The 20,665-nt window shown below is 37.5% G+C and overlaps 1 protein-coding gene across 5 annotated transcripts in view; it reads left to right on the forward strand.

Moving 5' to 3' along the window:
* Positions 1–20,290, forward strand: part of TBCK (TBC1 domain containing kinase) — a 110,312-nt gene extending 90,022 nt beyond the window's left edge. For 4 of the 5 annotated variants that reach the window (XM_009481633.2, XM_075709304.1, XM_075709303.1 and 1 more), the window contains 3 exons: positions 2,057–2,232; positions 6,925–7,084; positions 19,605–20,290. In XM_009481633.2, the coding sequence (XP_009479908.1) occupies positions 2,057–2,232; positions 6,925–7,084; positions 19,605–19,715 (447 nt within the window). In that variant the 3' untranslated portion in view covers positions 19,716–20,290. Of the gene's footprint in view, positions 1–112; positions 334–2,056; positions 2,233–6,924; positions 7,085–19,604 lie in introns of those variants that run through there. The other variant, XM_075709305.1, reaches the window with a different exon arrangement.
* The last annotated feature ends 375 nt before the right edge of the window (positions 20,291–20,665 follow it).

A 20,665-nucleotide genomic window follows, 5' to 3' on the forward strand; every position in this document is an offset into this window, starting at 1 on the left:
TGTGATACTCTTAAAGACCTGTATTTTGACTGCACTGTATAGACTCTTTTGCAAAAGTAATATACGATAATGTTCTATTTGTTCTTTCTTTTTATTTTGCCACTTTCTGTAGTCCATCTCTGTATGCCTGTGCTCATGTTCTGAACAACTGCAGAGTGAGTGCACAAGCAAATCTTCATGATGAAATGGTCAGATACTTCATTAATATAGGTCTTCTTCCTCAAGAATCATCAAAACAGTCTGAAGATCTTTCAGAAGATGCTCCCTGTAACAAATCCTAGTTATTCTGTTTGTTCCTGTCTCCTGACAAGCCAGAATAACTCACTAGAAACAGCTGTGGACTTCATTATAAACAATTTTTGCCTCTATGTGACCTTGTGCCCAACAGGAGCGCAGTGGTTGCACAAGACAAACCAGTTCTGTTGTAAGATTACTAAGCTCCATAAGTGTATCTTTGTATATAATTCTTGGAGTGAGTTGAGTTCCATGAGGGTTTTTTTGCATATGTAACCAACCTGTTAACTCTGCATCTGCTGGATTAAAGCATAATGAAAACAAGCTGCTTTAAAATTTACCTGTGGTTTTTCAGACTGGGGCAATGGCACCAACAGAAAAAGAAGGTCTTGCTGCAGAAGACTATAAATAAGCATAATTTATTAACTCCTTAACACTATGGTGCATGCTAATGTATTTTTAATTACATAGTGTATGAAAGTTTTAAAAAATAAGCATTTTCAACATTTAATTGAAGTTACGATATGAGGATCTTTTAGTGCAGATACAGTTCTGGAAGTTCCACCAGTGTAGCTGAGAGATTAAAGAAAAAAGTCTCATGTTTGCATATGTGATAATAGGAAAAGTGACTGTAGCAGTCCTTTAACTTTTAGATCTTTAAATAGGTGTTGCAAACCCAGTGTTCCCAAGTACAAAAGCCTAGGGCATGCTGCAGATCTTTTTGCTTGTTGCTTGTAAAGAATCCAAGTTAGACCCTCTTGAACAAGCTGGGGGTTTCCCTCATGCTCTATTTTGAGTGAGTCAAGCTAATTCTTTGGGTGAAAGTGTAGTTGTAATGGCATTTAAAAGTTTCAGCAGTGTAAAACAATTTCTGAAGGAAAGTGAAGACACAGCTTCAAACATTTCACAACTGTCTCACAGTGACTGTATTTTTTCTGCGGCAGTTCACAGTTTTATATTTGGTAATTAATGAAAATACAGGATTTCTGCTTTCTCTGCTATTCACAAAAATAAGGAGGGTGAATTTTTTTTTTGCTTAATTTAGATATGCATGAGCTTTTAAGAATATAAAGTGAAGAAATGCTAGTGCTTAAGAATATTTTTGAGATAATTCACAATAAAGGCTCTTTTATGAAAAACAATTTAAGTATTATCAAACTAGTTGCTTGAGTACTACCAGGTGTGTGGTGTTGTGTGTTGTGTTGTCATCTGTCCCTGTCCCCCAATTTCCTTGTCCCCCAAAACTAAGGAATAAATTTTCTGGGTTATAATGCAGGGCTACTTCTTAGATTTGTGGTGTCCTGATTTGTGCCTGGTCTTTGGGCTGGGATAATACCTGATGTTTAGATAGCTCTGTATCTTAACAGAGGCATCCCTGCAGTTTCTGTTCCAAGTCTCCAGTTGCTACCCTTCTTTCCCACTCCAAGCATGAGGCCTTTTAGCTTCTCCTTTCAGAGTGTGCTTTCTAGCCAATTTAACTTCTGATGCTGAGAAACATTCTGTGAGTTTTGTGACCCCCTCAGCCACAGTGAATAATTCATTAACAAATCACAAGCTAAAATAGTTTGCAGAGATTGTCAAACAATTTTATTTTTTAATAACTTCAGCAGAAAATAGGGCTATAATTGGCAGATAGGCATTTGGCACTGCTCTGGAGCTTTTCTGTATGGATAGTTTAACTCAGACTAGTTCAGAGCTATAAGGAAAAGATATGTTTCTGTCTAGCTGGGTTGTTACACTCTAAGGTTGTCAAGTAAGTAGAAGTTTCAAAGAACACCATGTCTCAGATTCTACTTCTAATATTAATTTTCTTCTTTTAAAGTCTAGGGATTCCATCAAGTTGGATGACCTGAAGGCAGAGGTGTCACCACGAATTTCAGCAGAAGATCTGATTGATTTGTGTGAGTTGACAGGACCTAGTCATTCCAAAACACCTGTAAAGAAAACAAAGTCTAGCAAGCCAAAGCTGCTGGTGGTGGACATTCGTAACAGCGAAGAGTATCCTTCAAATCTGAGTGCCAGCCTTGCCAAATCATGCTTGTATCAAATACTTCTTCATTGTCTGCAGGCAGTGATATGTTAGAATGGTAAATAATGGAAAGGGATGTGGTAGAGGTACAGTAGAAGGACCGAAGGCAGAATTTTTTGTCACGGAGAGACCTGGTTTGCAGAGAAGAGGACAAATGTATTTTTGCCTTCCCAATTTAAGCTGTGGGTCTAGTGAAACCACATTGTACCAGTAGCACAAGTGCTTTAATGCTACTCTCTTTTTTTTCTTTTTTTTTTTTTTTTTTATGGCAGGTGTTATCAACAGACCTTTCCCATTTAATTTGACCAATATTTTGGAAGGGTGTGAGGCTTTCCAATTAAGTGAAAGGGGGGAGAGAGAAGTGTTGTCAGCTCACGTGCTTTGCCAGTTCCTCATTGGAAAATCAATAACTACTGAGTCCCTTTTTGCTACTGTCAGGTAATGCAGCCATATGGCTGCCCTAACTTATGTCCTCTAGTTAGCTTATAATCAGAAAAGTCTTAAAGGTATCTTGAAGCTGTACTTTTATGAGGGTTTCTACCCTGTCGACACCTTACTCATTTGTTCTTTTTCAAATACATAGTTCTTTGCGTGTGGAGTATTTTTTTACTCTTTTTCTGAAGTAGTGTAGTTATGGTGCTGGGTTCATTCAGGTTTTGGAAGGGGAAGTCCTTCTTACAGATGTGCTTTGCAGGGAACACAAATCTTTGTCAACATCCACCTAAAAGTGGGAATAATGACAAGATTTTATTCGAGGTAACTCTTAATGTTATACTGGGTGTTTGGGAATATAGTTGTTACTGGTTTGTATAATTTTTTAAAGTATTGCTCCTTTCATAGTAGCAAAGGTGATGTAGATAGTTGTTTTTGCAGTAGGTGTACTCTTAGCTTGCTGTGTCACAAAGTATAATTCTTAATGGGCAAACAATACTTAATAGAAAAATAACAGAAGAATCATGAGGTTTAGTCCACCTTTTACTTTGAGAAAGGAGGATCATTCCTTTTACAAATATCTGGCTTGTTCTTAAAGATCTCCAATGATAGAGATTCAATAGGCTGCAAACATCTTTACCATCAGAAAAGATCTCCCAGTGTCTAAGAAATGCTACTAACATACCACATGCGTATTAGAAAAGTATAAGTTCCAGACGGTGAAGTGAATGGTGAATCAATGCCAATATTTGTGCTAAAATATGTAGTAAAAATTTAAATAAATGATGTTTCAACCTTATTTTTTTATCTAGTATGTTAAAATACCACTTTAATTGTATATGCAGAAAAACACTGCCACTAACATTTTTCTCTATTAAACATTTAGCAATGTTTATGACAAAGTACAGTGAAGTAGGAAAATAAATATTATTTTTACTATGTAGAGGTAAATTTATTACTTACATAGTAAACAGAATAGTACAATTGGACTATTCTAAATTAAAACTGTTATTTTCAAGGAATAGAATTTTGTTGTATGCCAAACTTGAACCTGTAATGTGATCTGCTGTGTAGATAAAACTGAATGGTCAAAGGAACACACAAAAAGTAATTTTTCTTTTGTTTGCATGTCTTAATTTCATGCATCGGTTAAGGATTCCAATTAAGTAGAGATTCATGTGTCTGAGTAGTTTGACTCTTTATTTTCTGGACTCCAACAGCTTCTTTATTCCTCAGTCTAGATTGTTGAAAACGTGGTCCTCTTTCTTCAGAAAACAGTAAAAATGCAGGCTACTTTCTGAGAGATAATTTCTTTGTCAAGAGATAATACTTTTTAGACTCCAGTTTAAAAGAGAAGTCCCTGCAATTAAAAACTGCAAAAGTTTATTTTTACTGTATAGAAAGATTTGATACTACCAAGTTAAGAAATGTTTCTATTCCTACATGCATCATTCTGTTATGAATTAAGCTAATTCCTAGAAATCATCAAGGAGAATGCAGAAGGAGAGCAAGAAATCTCTACTACAGTCATTGCACTGAAAAGCTGTTATCTGTGTATAGTAATGGATTTCTTTATATTATAATCAGGATCAAAGGCAAGGTGTTTGGTTAAATGTTTCTGTAGCTTTTTCCTAATAGCTTGATAATAGTTTCTACTCTACTGTCATACTAATCCTATTCTACTCTAGCAGAGTGGATTCAAAATTTAAATTATTTTAAAATCATTTGACAGCTATGAAGTGGTTTTATGAGATTGTCTTCCAAGCTACAAAATTTTAATCAGACTTTCTGTTTATATTTCTTGAATGAGGAGGCATGCTGGAGAGAGAAAATCTCCATAGCTTCAACAGTGCACTGTAACCACTGCTGCTGTTGTTTCGGTCTGGTTGGAGTTTATGGTAGACTAAAATGTCCTGTCCTTTAAATATTGGGTGGACTTAAATCTTCCTGGTATTAGGAGGTAGGGAATGTCATTATTAAAAAGGCAGGTAGGTAGTAAAATTACCCCTTGAGTGAGTTGGTTTGTATGTCAGCTGTAGAAGAAAACATATGGTGTGTAGAAAGGTATTAAAATGTCAGCAGTTCTGAATATACATAGGAAACCCTAGGAATACTGTGTTCAGTGTCCTGTTCGTTCTCACAGTAAGGAAACAGTCTTTGCATTCGTCACAAAATTTCAGCAAACTGTACAATAGGATCAGGCAGTCTGTATGTTACTGTGGCATGTGTTTTAAAATGTGACAGACCACTGTGAGGTGTTTCTGAAAAAATATGATCATTTCTTATGTCTTGTTGTTAGTCTTCCTCATTGTCTATGCCTGCCAAGTGAAACTTCACTCTCACTTTGTCTTCAATGTGATTTGAAAAAAGCATGAGAGGACTTTCAACAAGTATCAGACATGCTTCATATTTCATACTAGGCTGCACTTGAAAGCAAAGGCATTTTTTTGTAATGAAGCTCATGTTGCAAGGCCGAGAGCTACTAACCCTTTTTCCCAACAGACAGCTTTGTAACTGAAGACTTTCTAATGAAAAGGTAATATACTCAAAGCAGTATCTCTGTTGGCCAGCAGTTTGTCTAAGGCTCATTTCATTAAGCATGTTAGAAATACTGGCAGCCTTCCATTCCTGTTATGAAAGTTATGGCTGAATACTTACGGTCTCTGTCTGTAGCACAAAATCTCGGCCTTTTTATTAATTGTCTTAGTACTGGAATGCTTAAGAAGGCCACTTAAGACTAGGGAGAATGTAAATGACAGCAAATACAGTTTGGATCTATCCAGTTTGGTACTAATGTTGATATTAAATGTATTTCTTTTAAAAAAGATGAGGTCAAGTTTCTCTGATCAGTTACGCATACCAGTGGCATAAGTGTGAGCAACTAAATCTGTCCAAAGTAATTTTCTGTCTAAATGATGATCATTTCAGAACTTTTACCCTGGTTAGTAGCAGTGAGTGTGATGTGGTTATAAATGGGGTTGGGGAAAGGGGGTTGGCACAGATCAGTGAAGGAGGGGTGTTCTAATTTTCCCCTTCAAAACAGAAACAAAGTGACAATGTTAATGAATGGTACATGATCATCTTTTGTTCTTTCAAATGTTTTTATATAGCCATGTTTTTCCCACACTATACAATGATGATCATAAAGCTGAAACTGTTACGTAAATCACAAGAAATGAATGCTAATATTAACCTAAGTCAATTAAATCTTACCTCCATTTAAAGCAGCTCCTTTATTAAAAAGGATTCTGGGATTTAATTACAAATCAAACTAGCTTTCTCCAAGTACAGTAATAAAGAGTGACTAATCTGGATATTTGACATTGTGTATGTTTTCGCAGAACTTTTGCTGTTTCCCATCTCTTCAAAGCTGTTCTTGTTTACAGTTGGGGAAGGGGAGTGTTCCAGGTATGTGTGTACAGTCTATGAAAGTAATTCAGAGGTTTGTCAAGGTCATGGTACATTTTCAAATTCATAAAAAGGTAGGTAGTAGTGGTCCAACTTAATTTTTATTGAGGAGACTTTCACATTCAATATTTGTTCATAAAATCTCATTGAATGATCATCCTTTGAAAGTGAAGCACAAATAACTATGTCTTGAAGTTGCTGGCACTTGTATGTTGTTTGCTTTTCAATACCCAGTACACACTTGCTGTTAGTGGGACTGCAGATAATATACATAATGCTCGTCGTCTGGGAATCTGAGAGCATGTACGTTAGAATTCCGGTTTGGATCAAAATTGTAGGGGGCTTGTGGGGGTTGGCAGGAGGTTTAAGGAAATTTTCCAGTAATCCCTATTTAGTTTTGGTTCTCATTGCAAGTATTTAATTCCTTTTGCATAAAACTCCTCTGGAAGAGGTGCTCCAGCTGCTTATTGGTATTTGGCTCCTGTTATCAGACTAGAGCTGATTTGAAGTAAAATCCATGAAAATATGCATACTGTGGATATTGGTTCTTTAGCACCAAGTGTTTCATTTAGCAGATCAGTTTCTGTAGTGCTGTGCTATGTCCTTTATGAAACAAACAACTCTTCATTCTGTCCTTCTATGTAGTGTCAGAAGTTGTTTTCACCATATGAGTAGTAAATGAGGTTTGTCAAAATACACTAGCACAAAAGACCAACACTGTTGTATCATGACAGCCAGGATGAAGATAAGGTTCATCCTACAGTTGTGCATGTACTACAGATTTCTCTGACTTTCAGATGTCCTTAACTGATCTTCCTAAGCTTTAACCGTGGGCACATTTCTGGCAGCATCAATGTCCCGTTTGCATCAGCATTTACTGCAGAAGGGGATCTCATCCAGTGCCCAGCAACCGCCACGCTCCAGAGTTTTAAAGGAAGAGTTGTGGTGATTGTAGGAAATGCAGTGAAGAACACAGCTGCCGTAAGTATATTGCTATAACATATATGTTTATACTTATAAATACATCACTGGCATGAATACAGATAGTAGTAAATAAATGCTAGAGTTTGGATAATTCAGATCAGTAACTTTGGGTATGATGACAGGATTTGGGATGATTTTGTTGTTCATTTCTGCTTCTAGACCAAGAACTATTTCTCTTCAAGTGATCAACATCTGGGAAAGCTGATGTTTTGAAATGGAAATTATTTAACATTACCTTTTTCAGCTTTTAAAATCTTTGGTTTTGGCATGTTTTAGAAGTGACATCAGCACTTCTAACGTGCATCAGGAAGATCTAGTTTTCAAAACTGACTTGCATTTACTTTCTGTGGTGTTAGGAAGCACACACAAGGTGAGTAGGGTGGGTTCAGGTATGTTCTGAAGCCCAAAGGAAATAAGGTATAATTCATATTCCTACTAATAAAAACCAATGTATTGATTAGGTTTTTCTAGAATCATTTAGTTTATGCAGTTGTGCTCAGTGAAGAGGAGAGTGGTTCCCACTGGTAACTTTTGTATGATAGTTTTATTGTCAGTGCTTTTAACTAGACAGGGAGAATATTCAGACTTGCCCATTCCTTTTTATAAATAAAAATTTGGTGGTGCTTGTGAACCAGCAGAATAACAAGTAGAAGCATTTCTTTTGCCATTCTCTCAGGTGAAGGAAAGTTATCTCTTGGGGGGGGGGGGGGGCGGGCATTTGTTTTTTTTAAAAGACATGCTCTTAAGTATGGTATACCTTTAGTTCACCACAGTTTCTTAAGTCTATTTACTCAAAGGGCATGAAATGTAACCCTGATATGACAAGGAGGGCTGTGGACCATTAAAAGGTCTTCATGGGATGGACAGCAGAAGCATCAGCACGACACATGTTGGAGTTTTCTATACATATAGAGAGTTGTAAGTAGCATGAGAAATCCCTTTCCTTAACCTGCATTTCATCGTTTAGAATATTAACTTGTGATATGTATCATGTCTCCTAAATAGTAACAGAGATGGCATAAAAGAGACTGTACAGCATATCTCAAAGTTTCAGTCAGTGAGTATCTAGGTTTGTCCAAGAGATCTGGCTAAGTCCATGATAAATATTTCAACATGAAATCAGTCAACTCAAATAATCACAATAGCTCACTAAATGCTGAATGCATAAATCCCCCCTCAAAGAAACAAATGCAAATGCATAAAATGCTAAGAGCCAAATGGAGATGATTTAAATGATGCTTTACACGTTTGATGGTGTGTTATGCAGCTGCTTTCAACAATTACATTTTAAATCACCTAACATCCTAATTTATCTCAGTAAGAGCCTAACCATTCACTAACCTCCTGAGGAATAGGAACAGGAAAAAGAATGTGCTTTGGTATTCACTGATGAGTGTCTTTATGGGAGATATCCCACATACTACCAAGTCATTTTGTGGGAGTTGTTTTCCAGGACCAGTCAGAAATGTTTTGTCTGAAACAAAGGAACACTGTAAGTGTTCTGTCTAAAACAGAATGAAGAAACAACCTGAAACAAGTGTCTGAAGGATAGAAAGGACAGAGGCTTTACAGTGAGGGTTGTGGGGTTACACCATAGCTAAGAAGATACAATTTTCTCCTGTAATGTAGTGACACTTCTTGTGCAAACTTAGATTTTTTTTTTTAAATGTTTTGTTAAATGAAAATTAAATGTTTCCTTTGCAGTGCAGCTAAAGAAAATTTGCAGTGTGCTTAGTAAGTGCAAGTACTTCAGTCACATGAGAGGGTGCTGCCTTATCCCCTAAACCCAGACTTTCTGCAGCTGAGACAATGTTGACCTGGTTTACCTAGAACTGTCAATATTACAGCTTTCCGCAAAAGAGAAATGCTTTTTTGCGTCTTGGTTTGCTTTTAGGGTTCTTGAAAGTCTAACTAAAGAATGTAGAGTTTTAAATAGCAACAAAATACTGGATTGACCAGTTTGACCACAAAATAATTAAATGCTGGAGCCTAAATACTGGTAGGGACTCACCACCTCTATCACACCCATAGAGTATATATAAAACCAGCCTCAATTTGACTGTTTTGATAAAACTTAGAACTTCTTTCTTTTGTGGATCATTTTTTGAGTCTAATTTCAGTTTTACTCTGCATGGCTGCATAGAACTGTCTGCCACTATTCAAGAACTTAACCAACCCAAAACTATGTAGCTTGAGGCTTGACAAGAAAAATAGCTATTACTTTTTAAATTTTACTAGGTAATCCAGTTGTATGAAAAATTGCAAAAGTGAATGCGTGGAAACAAAAACAATTTTGTCCAAAGAAATGACATAAGATGTTCAGCTTAAAATGTATTTCTTGTAAACAGAGTTATGTATTTCCAGCTGAAAAGGAATGAGCCACAAATTGTACCCTCCACCATAAAGGAGAATTTTTCAGAAGTGTTCACTGATGTTTACTCCAATAAAAATATGGAGATTGGCACTGTTAGATGTTTGGTTTAAATGTGTGCAGGACTGAGAGAGGTGGACAAGTGTGAAAAAATACTGATTATTTATGGGGCTATTTGTAATTAGAAGGTTGAATCTTTCAATTGTATTTTGTATTAGTAGCCTACTTGGCATCATTTAAATAAATTTAAAATTTAAAAAAAAAAAGCAAAGTTGAGTGTACTGAACAGATGTGTAGGAAAAGCATTTTTCCCATTTTCATACTACTTTTCTGTTTCTATCTTCTGTATTTGATTTGGTGCCAGATGATAAAACACTTAAATTGTAAAGAAAATGCTGTCTAGAACTTGATAGGTGAGAGGGAAAACTGAAAACTTCAGCATAGCTCTGGCTCTAGTTGAACACTTCCTTAGGACAGAATTAAAACACGATAATCCTGCTTGTTAAGCCATTTAATTTACTCACCCTGAAAGTTAAATGAATAGATTGGCTGATGTACAAGAGCCTTACTGAATGTGCCATTAGCAGCATAAAGGTCTTGTAAAGAGGAGCTTGCACTGGGCATCCTGTGGTGGTGCTTGGCTCGCACTTCTCTGCAGAATATTTCTTCCTTTAGGCTGGTTCTCACTTTGTGCCAGCCTTTCTTCACCTAGGGGATTCTGGGCACTTGTTGACAGAGCAGATACTCGCTTGTCTCTGAGAACAGCAGGAAACCTCTACATAAAAGGCGTTATGCTGGAGTTAATCAACCAGATTCTATTTTGACTTTTAAATATGTTAAGTGGCAGCACCTCTTAAGTGAATTAAATTCCCCTTTCCCACATCCATTGGTAGATAAGTACCTTGTAAATTCCAGTATGGGCAAGGGATCGTTACACTTGGGAGTATAATAGTTAAAACAGGCAACAAGTGCTCAACTGTAACTTCTTTTTTTGGTGCATGGCAAATAGTACGTCTCCTGACTTTTGTCACTTTCAAAGTCTGAGATACAGCAAGCGCACAAGTGGATCATAGTTGTGCATATGCAGGACAGGGATTGGTTTGGGTCTTTTTTTGAAAGGGTGACATTACTTCTTCATCTCTCCTCCTTCAGTCAACTTTGACGTGCTAAACCATTATCTGCTTCAGTTTCCAACTTTTTGTCTGTATTTACCACAATGTTGACTGAAATTAGAACCGGAGAAATACCTTACCTGATACTGGATCATGCTCCAGCAACTCATTTCTAACAGTGACACTCTTCTACTTGTGTGATGTGGTTGTTTAATATATATGTGTTTCCCTGGTGGTTTAATATGTGTGTATTATTTTCAGTTAAATGCTATAACAGAATAAAGCATACAGGACACTTTAATCTGTCTAATAATTAGCAATTAATTTATTTCTTGCCTTGGAAAAAGACAGCTAGATAAGCTGTAAGTCAAAGCTTAAAAAACATCTGTCTTTATAGCAGGGAAATAAATTCTAAATTGTAACTTCTGATTGTTACATTGATTATTTTTTGTCTAGATAAGTTATGCTGCTATAAATACATTGTCTAGACAATTTCTACAAGTTACTGAAGCGAAGTAGTCATTCTTAGTGCATCACAGCAGCTAATAGATAAAATATATGAATTATGTCCAAAGCAAAGACAAGCACTCCCGATTTTCCATGAGATCTTTCTGACCCTTTTCAAGGCAAGAGGGAGGGGGTCAAATTCAAGATTCTTTTTATATAACATGTTTCTAGCCTGAAAAAAAAAAAAACCTTTTTCTATATGAAAGTAACATTTTCTCTCTCTTAGCACACTATCAAAAATGCATTTCTTCTTATATGAAGACTGAGACACCTAGGTTAAAGCGTTCAGTTACCACTGAATTTGTGTCATTTTGTTGTCATCTTCCTCAGGCCTTTTAAAAAGGCTTTGCCAGAGAAGCAAGTCCCTACATGTTGAAGCTGGCTTGTTACAAACCTGTCTTAAAAACAAAAATGGATACCCATGAAACTTCATAGGGTGATCTGAAGATTAGGTGTTGCATAGAATGCTAAAGGGCAGGTGCATTCATGCTTCTGAAGACAGATATATTTGGTTAGAAGGGCCTAATGAAACTTCTGGAGTGAAAGTAAATAGAAATTAGGCAGTAAACCTCTTCAGATGTTTCCACTATACATCTGTTGGATTCTACATTTCCTGGTAACTATTCTCTGCAGAAAAGTGATTGAACAAGTGAAATGAAAACTGAAGATACTTTCTCTTTGCAGGGATGGAGGGGCTTCTTATGATTCCCAGAATGGCTCTTTTTCATGTTTGTTTTCTTAAGGCATCACCCTCCCTTCTGCATTCAGACTCAGAGCCTACTGGAATCATCAGGCACTTCTTTGTTGCCTTTAAAGAGGAAGAGACTAAGCTTGTATTTTGAAGAGATTGAAAGGCTTAGTTAATCAGCAACAATCCTGTTGGTTGTAACTGTACCCAAGACATGGTTAAATCTTCATTATTTTATTCTGTAAAGTCTGTATTATTTCATTTAGTCCTTTTTATTATTGTAACATGTATGCATGTTTTCCTTCATTGACAGAAAGTAGCCCAGCTGCTGTTGCCAGTACATTGCTCTTCACACGGCCCAAGACAGACACTTGGGCTACCAGCCAGGAGTTCTGTTATGTTGCTGTAATTCTGCCCCTGTCAGTGGCTTTGGTTAGTTTGCACTGAATGCCTCGGGTACAACAGAGATGACCTAAATATTTCCTCTTTCCAGCTAGGTATGAAAGAGGAACAGGGGAAAATGAAAGATGGAGGCTGAGGAGCAGATTTTGAGTGTTTCTTTTCCTCTTCTGAAGTAGGTGCCAAGAAAAGCAGATTATTTCTAAAACTCAAAATAGGTTCTCTTTCTTTAATCTTTACTGAGACCAACGGTTACAGTTACTGGAAATTTTAGTTGGTTGCTTGATGTAGACACTGTTTGGCCCATCTGTGTGCCTTACTACACAGAGGTTTGGATGTTTCTGAGATGAGGAATTGTGGAGTCCTCAGCTTTACCTATCAACATATGTTTGACTTCTGAGAGATGCTGGCAAGCAGGATCTCAGCTCTTCTGAATCACCTGGGAGATCTGTAAGGACAGGGAAGATGGGAGATGGTGAACCTGAATCCTGGAGTGGTGCTGTCAGGCTCCAGAGTTTCCTTCAGGCATGTCACTCTTTGCTGTGGTTATATCATCTTTGTGGGCTGCACCTCTGAAGGAGCACCCTTGTCCTTGCATGAGCTTGCATGGATTAGGCTGTATCCATATCACTCGGGGCTACTGCATTATACCATAGAATTATCACTTTCTGGGGCTGTTTTTCAGCTCTGAGACAGTGTTTTATATTTCCTGGTATTCCAGTTCAGAGAATCTGAAATAGTGATAACTGAAATAGAGATGGTAATGAACTAATAAATGTGTGTTATAGGCCCAGGAGACTTGTGTAAGGATATTACCAGCTAGAATGGTATTGGTGAATTTGGCAATTCCAGTACCCGTATTGCATGTCTGGGGCAATGTTGTTTTGCTTTTCTCTAAACTGTATCTGAATCAGCTTTTGAAGAGGGCTGACTGACTGACTGCTTCAGGAGGGAATGTGTCCGTTGTGTGGGAAGTCCAAAGCCTTCTGTTCTGGAGTTTAAGAAGAAACTGGACAAAACTGGCGGTTTGGGTAGCATTAGTAAAAAGTACTGCAAATCACAAAGAAAGGTTTTTCACTATCAAGTATTTCTTTGAACGTTCTTCAACGTCTAGGGCAATCTTTAGACTTGGAAGGGGGTAGAATCTTTCAGAAAGACTCATGCTTTCTTTTTTATATTCAAGGCAACTGTTACGCATCTTTTTAAAAATACATATTTCTGTTCACTAACAGCTTTTTTTCTGTTGAGTCAAAAATAGAATAGGTTTGCTTTCTGCATTTTAATTTTACAATCCATTCAACTATATTGCGTGCACTGAATATATTTTGGTCAGTATAAATTAGCTGTGTTACAACAGCTAAATCTCTGCAACTGAGTTTTAATTTTCAAGTGCTTGCTCTCAGCTGGATTTTTATATATATATATAATTTCTAAGTGGAAAATAAAAAATGCAGGTGTTTAAAATTTATTACTTGGAGAAATTTGAGTGTTTACTCTTGGTTTCATTCTGAGTAAAATTTATTCTGAAACCAGCTATTAAATACCTGTTTGTGTAGGCTTATTTTCAAACCTTTGCATGTAAGTCCTTTAAGTTACTGCTGTATTTTTGTACTGATGGAGTGGAAAGTGCTCATTTTTGGCCAGGTCTGCATGTAAAGAATTTTTCCTTGATCATCTTAGAGCAGTCACTTCTGCATTTTTTCCCTTTTTTTTTTTTTTTTTGTAAACATAGCATGTGTTTGCACAAAGTTGTGCTTTTTGTGTTTTGTACTTCCATTCAGTTTATGCTAATACTGTAAGCATTAACTAGGCACTGTTTTGTTGATATGGGAGGCTTTAGGTGCCTATCTTTGCCTTGGTGTTAAAGTGTGTCGTGGTTCAGCCCCAGCCAGCAACTAAGCACCATGCAGCCACTCGCTCACTCCCCCTACCCCGATGGGATGGGGGAGAGAATCGGAGGAATAGGAGTGAGAAAAACTCCTGGGCTGAGATAAGAACAGTTTAATAATTGAAATAAAGTAAAATAGTAATGATAATAATATACAAAGCAAGTGATGCACAATGCAATTGCTCACCACCCGCCGACCGATACCCAGTTTCTGAGCAGCGATCGCTGCTCCCCAGCCAACTCCCCCCAGCTTATATACTGGGCATGACATCATATGGTATGGGATAGCCCTTCTGTCAGTTTGGATCAACTATTCTGGCTGTGCCCCCTCCCAGTTTCTTGTGCACCTGGCAGAGCATGGGAAGCTGAAAAGTCCTTGACTAGCGTAAGCAGTACTTAGCAACAACTAAAACATCAGTGTGTTATCAGCATTCTTCTCATACTAAATCCAAAACACAGGACTATGCCTGCTACTAGGAAGAAAATTAACTCTATCCCAGCTGAAACCAGGACAAAGTGCCATTTCATTTATCTGGAACCCTTTAATTTAAGAAGTAGCCGACTAAAAATAATCTTGTGTGCTAGGTCTGCTTTGTGGCATATGGGAAGTGTTGTTTAAAAAGCTTTAGACTGATCACCTTGACTATGGTGTGCTTTCAAAGTGGTGAACTCTTGACTGAAATCAAACAGCAAAACAGACTGCAGTCCCCGAGAGGTTTGTGTAGCATGTGTTTGCAAATGAAAAACTAATAATAATCTTGTGGCAATGGATGAGTACTACAAAATGTCGTTGATATTTCTCCTCCAGCTTCTAAAGTATATCCTTCTTCTGACTCTTTCAGAGTGTAATATTAACATTTATACCCTGGTAACATTTGTCACAGCTGTCTTTTTGGGTATTCTGGTACAGTATGTTACTCCTCCTTCCCTCCCAACTTGCCCTTTAATTACAACCTGTCACAAGAATGTCTGTGAAAGTGAGTAATGTGTACATAGCAACCCTGATGGCTAGCCTGAAGCGTGCTAGGAACGATGCTGCTCAAGCTGTTGTGTTATTAGACTTTTTTCTGTAGACAGCCTAAAAATGTGACGTGCCTGGTGCAATACATTCAGCACACTTGAAAGCTGTGATTTTACTGCTTGGAACAGGGTAGTGGAAACATTTTGATAAATGCTCCAATGTGCAGATTATTAAGGTTCTTGATGCTACTTAAAGGAGCAGTCCTGTTACGCTGTTTGTATTGAGAGCAACACCAATACAGGACAAAATGTTTAATATTTGCCCAAATTTTGATATGCATTTGCTGTGATCTTGTCTGTCTGAAAGCCTGACTTCTTGTGTCTGCATGAAAGTCTTATCTGACTGGTTTCAAATGCAAATTACAATTTTCTGGCTCAGTTATAGTCACCAGGAAGAGTATTTTATGTGGAATTGATTGATGCATTACTTAATAGAGGAACAGGGTTTCCAAAGCCTTCACCAAAGCCATCACATAGTAGTCATTAAACAATGGCTTGCATATTCATCCTTTCATATATAAAATCTGCTCTGAAAGTAGCAAGAGGAAGTTCAATTTAAATGCTAGATGCAGCCAGTAAAAACACAGTAACTGAACTTTCTTGGGAAGTACATTTTGAGGAAACGCCACCTGAGGCAGAAAGGAAAAAGCTTAGTCTTACAGCATCCCCTTAATCCTCTTGCTCAGACAAGCGTAACTCCATTTCCCCCAAGGAGTGGTGTTGTCTAAATGAAAACAGAAGCATTACAGAGGACTGTGATCCATTGGTGATATGGGGGAAACAGATATATCTCAGAAGTAATGTCAACACAAGCATCTGATACCTTTGAGAAAGTATAATCACCTTAAATGACAGAGGTTCATTTCTATTTAAAATCAACTGGTATAATGGAAATTTAATTGTGCACTACTTCTATATGTTTCAATAAATCTCTCTTTAAAATATAAGTGGTTTACAGGTTACTAAAGATGCTGTAACCCATTTGCTTATCTCCTCACCATGTTATCTTTTGTCTTAAGAGCACCTCTGTAAATCAGGTTATTTAGTGGACTACAAATCATGTATTCAGGTGCCTGTTATTAAACTTCTAGTTGAGACTTTATGATAGCATTTGTAAAGGAAATAGAGCCCATGTGTGAAGTGCAAGGTGGCAGTTTCTGCTGTAGTAAGTCTGCGGCATTAATTCAGAAGAGCACCTTAAGCTTTTTTTGACACATGAAATTTTGCTCTCTTTGGATCACCAATTTTTTTCAACTTTCTAGGAAACATTAATTTATTTTAATCTTTCTTAATTTCTTGGATTTAAGTTACTGCTATTTGAACATAAATGACGGTCACGCTGGGGAGGAAGTCTATGTAGCTATTTCAAATAGTCCTTCCTCTCATGCCCCTTCATCAGTGCACATGCCAGAAATAACACTTTCATGTGTTTTGAAAATACTAGCTTCATACAGTATATTTTGGCAGGGAAAGATACCAGGTGGTGTTGGAACATTTCAGAAACATGGTGAACAAGTTCCTGTTCTTGTCTGTGACAGACAGACTCCTCTTTCTGGGAGAGGAAGGCACAAACACGTAGTGGGGAACAGAACTACAAAAAGTCAAAGCTTTAATTAGGAAGACTCCAGTGCTAGTAAGAGACTACTTCTAAATCTACTCTTTACCAGAAGTTACTGTTTCTACTTTCGGTGACACAATGTGGGAAAGCAGAAGGTAAAACTAAGAATGTCTTTAATTGGATCAAATCCTATTACCCTATGAGTTAAACCTTGACTCTTTTCTTCTTTGCATTGTGGAGACAGGTGTATGTGCGAACCTCTAGAAGGCTGATACTTGGAGTTCAATGGCAGCTCTCAGCTTATGGCAATGTATATGCCTCTGGGGCCCTGACTTGCAGCTAATTCCCCCAGTAGCGAGGTACCACCCGTAGTACGTTCCCTGCTCACTGGATTTTCCCTGGCTGCATGGGAATATCTTGAGCTGTTTTTGCAGCCTTTCTCACTGAAGCTCTGTAGGCGACTGCAGACAGTTCTGTGACAACTTAAAAAAAACCAACCAAACAACAAAACTATAGTTCATCTTGTGGTATATAATCTTGTCATGTTCTTGTGCTTTCTGCCTGTCATTTGTGAACAGCCATGGATTCTGCAATGCTTGCTTTGCAAAGGCCCTGCAAGAAGCGAGATTCCTCACCATAAGGTTATAAAAGAACCTCTTGACATATGCAGTGAAGAAAATTTATTTCCAGCCATACCTTGGTTACTAAAGCAGTTCCAAAATACAGCGGGACACAGGCCTTAATGCTCAAACCCTAAATACAAAGCATTTGTTTGCATATTTTCTTTTCAGATTACATGGAATGGTAGTTATATTATGGCTAGCGCATCCAAAAACTTGGAGCAGAGTTTACAGTTCATTATCGGAAGTGTAAAATTATCAGTAGACAGAGTGGAACCTCTCTGCTGACACATGGGACATTGTACTCAGCCGATAACATACTGCTTTCTGTCAGTCTGAACGCTTGTTGCCATTTTTCATTTCTGCTAGCTATAAGCAGCATTGGTGTCCAAGACAGAGCACTATCCATTAGTCACAGGTGGAGAGCGCTGTGAGGTGACAGATACGTATACATGAAGTAGAGATGTCTGGTAAGAGTATTTCACTAGGAATACATACTATTTTTGTAGCTTGTGGTATGCACAGCTGAGCGCTATTTTTGACAAAGAGATATCTCTTTGTCTTCCTTTTACTATACACCACCATCTTTATGGACTGTGATTGTAGCAAGAGTTAGCTGGAATCTCCTAGTGATATCTCTGCATATTATACCACCTCTGCATCAGAGAGCCTCTCTAAAAGCATGGCATTTACTTTCCTCATGAAAACTGGCATCCACATGTGGTCTAACTTTACTATTAGCTGTTTAGATTGTTTGATTGTGGAGATTTTTTCATTCAGTCCTTTGAATCCTGTACTGACTGACCCAAACTAACGGAGGAAGAGATGATTGAACGTCCTTTTGGTCTTCCTTAGGCAAGTACCTGAAACAAATATAACAGCCAAAATGTCCTAATTGATCCACTGTGACCTCTTACTCTGCCTCAACAAGTCCTCAGTGGTTGCAAATCTTGTACCAGTTGCTCACTCCCTGGTTAAATCCGTGCTGAAACACAGAGAGCAGCTATGTTTGACACATAAATGGACAGAGATAAATCCCTTGCGTATATAACATACCTTCAGTGTGAAGCAAAAATTCTGGCTATGGAAGGAGTTTAAAACTTTGCTCCAATGAACTCTTACCTCTTAAAGAGATTATTTCAGGACTTGTACTTAATCAGGTGATCATGTAGTACATCTTGTTCTGCCTTAGTATTTGTTGTACTGTCACAGGTAATTAGAAGGAATGTAAATGTAAAAAGAAATCCCATGTACTAAGTTTGGATGGGGTGCCTACTGCTGTTCTTGAGTTGGTAATCTAGTTGTTTGTGTGAAGTTAGTTGCACAGGGTTCTGGAATAGTATCACAAATCATTTTAAAGAGTCAAAAAGGGAATTATAAATGTTTTACATAGCCCATTTGGAAGCACTCAGTGATTTTACAAACAGTACTAATTTGTCAACCAATTATAACGCAACAATCTCAAAGACTGGGATGGCAGGGCAGTCTTTCTCACAGCTACTGGAAATAAAGTAAAACTTATAGTTTCTCTCTGATTAATCCATTCTGGTGGCTTGCTTTTTAATGTATTGCAGTCAGTATTTAAAAGGCAAGTTTGACATGTGATACACAAAATATTGTTCTTTTGCTTTTGGATTTTGGTATTTTGATACATATTTTTTGTCGTTTTGATTTTTTTATCATTATTATTTTTATATACAAAATATTGTTTCTTCAGCAGCTTTTCGTTAAGTTGCTACATGGAAACTGGCAACTGCTGTGTTTGGTTTATGGAATGAATTAATTGAGGAGACAGGCTTTCAAGGACTGGGGCAGCAGGGGTGGGCGGGGGGTGCTTGCACTATGTAGCCTGCCTGTGGGCAGATTGGGGGTGGAGTACAGCTGCTAGACCCCAAATTCCTATCTGACATCTGTGAAATCAAGTCATGTCGGACAAGTTTGATAGGTATGCAAATGACTATACCATCAAACTGTGACGTTTGTACACTTGGGAACCTACAGAAAACAGCTGGGCATTAGATTAATGCGGAGAAAAATATCTGTTATTTCATGCTTTGAGAGGGGTTCCAGTGATCACTCTGAGATTAAATAATCCTGTTAGAATGAGGTAAAATCCTGCCTAAGCAGAGATAAATAAAGTTCAGGGTTATCAATGTGACACTTTCATGACCACCAAATTCATCCCAGCTGTTTCAACAGACAGGCCTGGGTTCCTGTGTTGGACTAGTTGGTGCGAAGAAAGAACTTCTAGGGTCCAATAATTTTTTCTTTTGTTTAACTTGCCTTACTCAACACAAAGTTGTTTCGATTTAAGGACTATAATATGCAGTGTGCTAATGATATATCTGTTTCAGTTTGCAGCTCATCTAGTGAAAAACAAGTATCCGAGGGTCTGCATCCTAGATGGAGGAATCAACAAGATCAAGCCAACTGGTCTCCTCACTGTTCCTTCTCCACAAATTTAAGTGACTGTAAACATTCAGGACAATCTGTCTTAACAGGGAAGTCTCACTGTACAACATGGATATCCCAAACCCAGAGGGCATTATGGTGTCTCCACTGCACAACCTATCATGATGATCAGTGTCTTATCCGGCAGATCTAGAGCACAGGAGCTTTGCATTTATTCTTGGATATAGAGCTTCAGCTGGAGCAGATGAAAACTGTGAACCTTCAAGCTTTCCAAGAAACCTCTTTGAGCATTGATATAGTGCACAACTGGTTGAGCAGGTCTGAACACACAAAAAGAGTCACTCAGCTGGCATTTGGTATCTTATAAATATTTCTGCAGAACAAAATAAACTGGCACTTGATGGTTCTAATCTGCACTTAAATAGATTATTTTTCAAAAGTATTTTACTGTGAATATTGCAAGTAACAAGCAGAAACTGTACCATGTGTATCCTGTGAAAAAGTGTGCTCACTAATATTTTAAAGAGTAATTGCTGTATCTTGTGATCTACTTTCTTTTTGAGAAAGCATTTTTTCATCTGGATTGGAAATAAAGATGTGTCCTAGATTGGAAGTCACTGTAAGAGCTGCTGCTGAGTCAGTCCATACTATATCATATCCTGCAGAAGTGGAGAAGTCCTACTCCTCTGTGGAGAATTTAACATTCTATTTCTGTAAACACAGCAAATGCAACAATTTCTGAAATGATTACATTTACCAGAAAGGTCGGCTTTGGACAATACTATGTCTTATGACTATACATCAGTTATTCTGCAAATAATAGTGCTTTTCTGTTTTAGAAGCTTATGCCTTAAAAAGAAACAATGCAATTTCAATTTTCATATGAAAACATTCTAGAGTAATCACTCTTGTATGAATTGGAGGTGCAGAGTTCTCTTTGGTTCTCTACTCTTTCAGCTAGTGGTGTCAATTTTTTTTTTTTTTAAGTACTGTTTCTTAAACA

Source organism: Pelecanus crispus, chromosome 4 (assembly GCF_030463565.1).
Source record: "Pelecanus crispus isolate bPelCri1 chromosome 4, bPelCri1.pri, whole genome shotgun sequence".
Taxonomy (NCBI): Eukaryota; Metazoa; Chordata; class Aves; order Pelecaniformes; family Pelecanidae; genus Pelecanus; species Pelecanus crispus.